Source organism: Aptenodytes forsteri, unplaced genomic scaffold (assembly GCF_000699145.1).
Source record: "Aptenodytes forsteri isolate BGI_AS27 unplaced genomic scaffold, ASM69914v1 Scaffold54, whole genome shotgun sequence".
In the NCBI taxonomy this organism is placed as follows: Eukaryota; Metazoa; Chordata; class Aves; order Sphenisciformes; family Spheniscidae; genus Aptenodytes; species Aptenodytes forsteri.
The window spans coordinates 12885366-12885694 of record NW_008796044.1 but is presented as its reverse complement, the minus strand read 5'-3'; the positions used below and the strand labels follow the sequence as shown (position 1 = coordinate 12885694).

Sequence of the window (329 nt, the reverse complement as noted above, 5' to 3'; positions counted from 1 at the left end):
AAGAAGCAGCGTGAGCACAAAGGCTGGCGGCGAGCCCCGAGGGCTGCAGGCAGCGCCAGGCAGCGGTGGGCATCTCTTACCATGTCGCCTGCAGAGTGGTCAAGAGGCAGGACCTGCATGGCCCGGGGCATGCTCACCATGGCAATCTTCATCTTGCTCACCGGCTTGGCACCTGCCGAGGAAGGAGCGGGTGTGAGGGCTGACGGGTTGGGTGGGCCGGGGGGACCCATCCCCTCTCCCCAGCCACCCCCCCACCACACCGGTGCCCGTGAGGCTACTGACTGGCAGGCAGCTTCCTCTGCAGCGCCTCCAGCTGCAGGGGCTGGGGG

At 68.1% G+C, this 329-nt stretch overlaps 1 protein-coding gene across 1 annotated transcript in view; it reads right to left on the bottom strand.

The window, feature by feature from the left end:
- CD74 (CD74 molecule) overlaps window positions 1-323 on the bottom strand; it is a 4346-nt gene extending 4023 nt beyond the window's left edge. The window contains exons 1-2 of the mRNA XM_009285842.1: window positions 283-323; window positions 81-172 (exon numbers count right to left, since the gene is read on the bottom strand). Coding sequence (XP_009284117.1) covers window positions 81-152 — 72 coding nt within the window. The 5' untranslated portion in view covers window positions 153-172; window positions 283-323. The remainder of the gene's footprint in view (window positions 1-80; window positions 173-282) is intronic.
- Window positions 324-329: the final 6 nt, after the last annotated feature.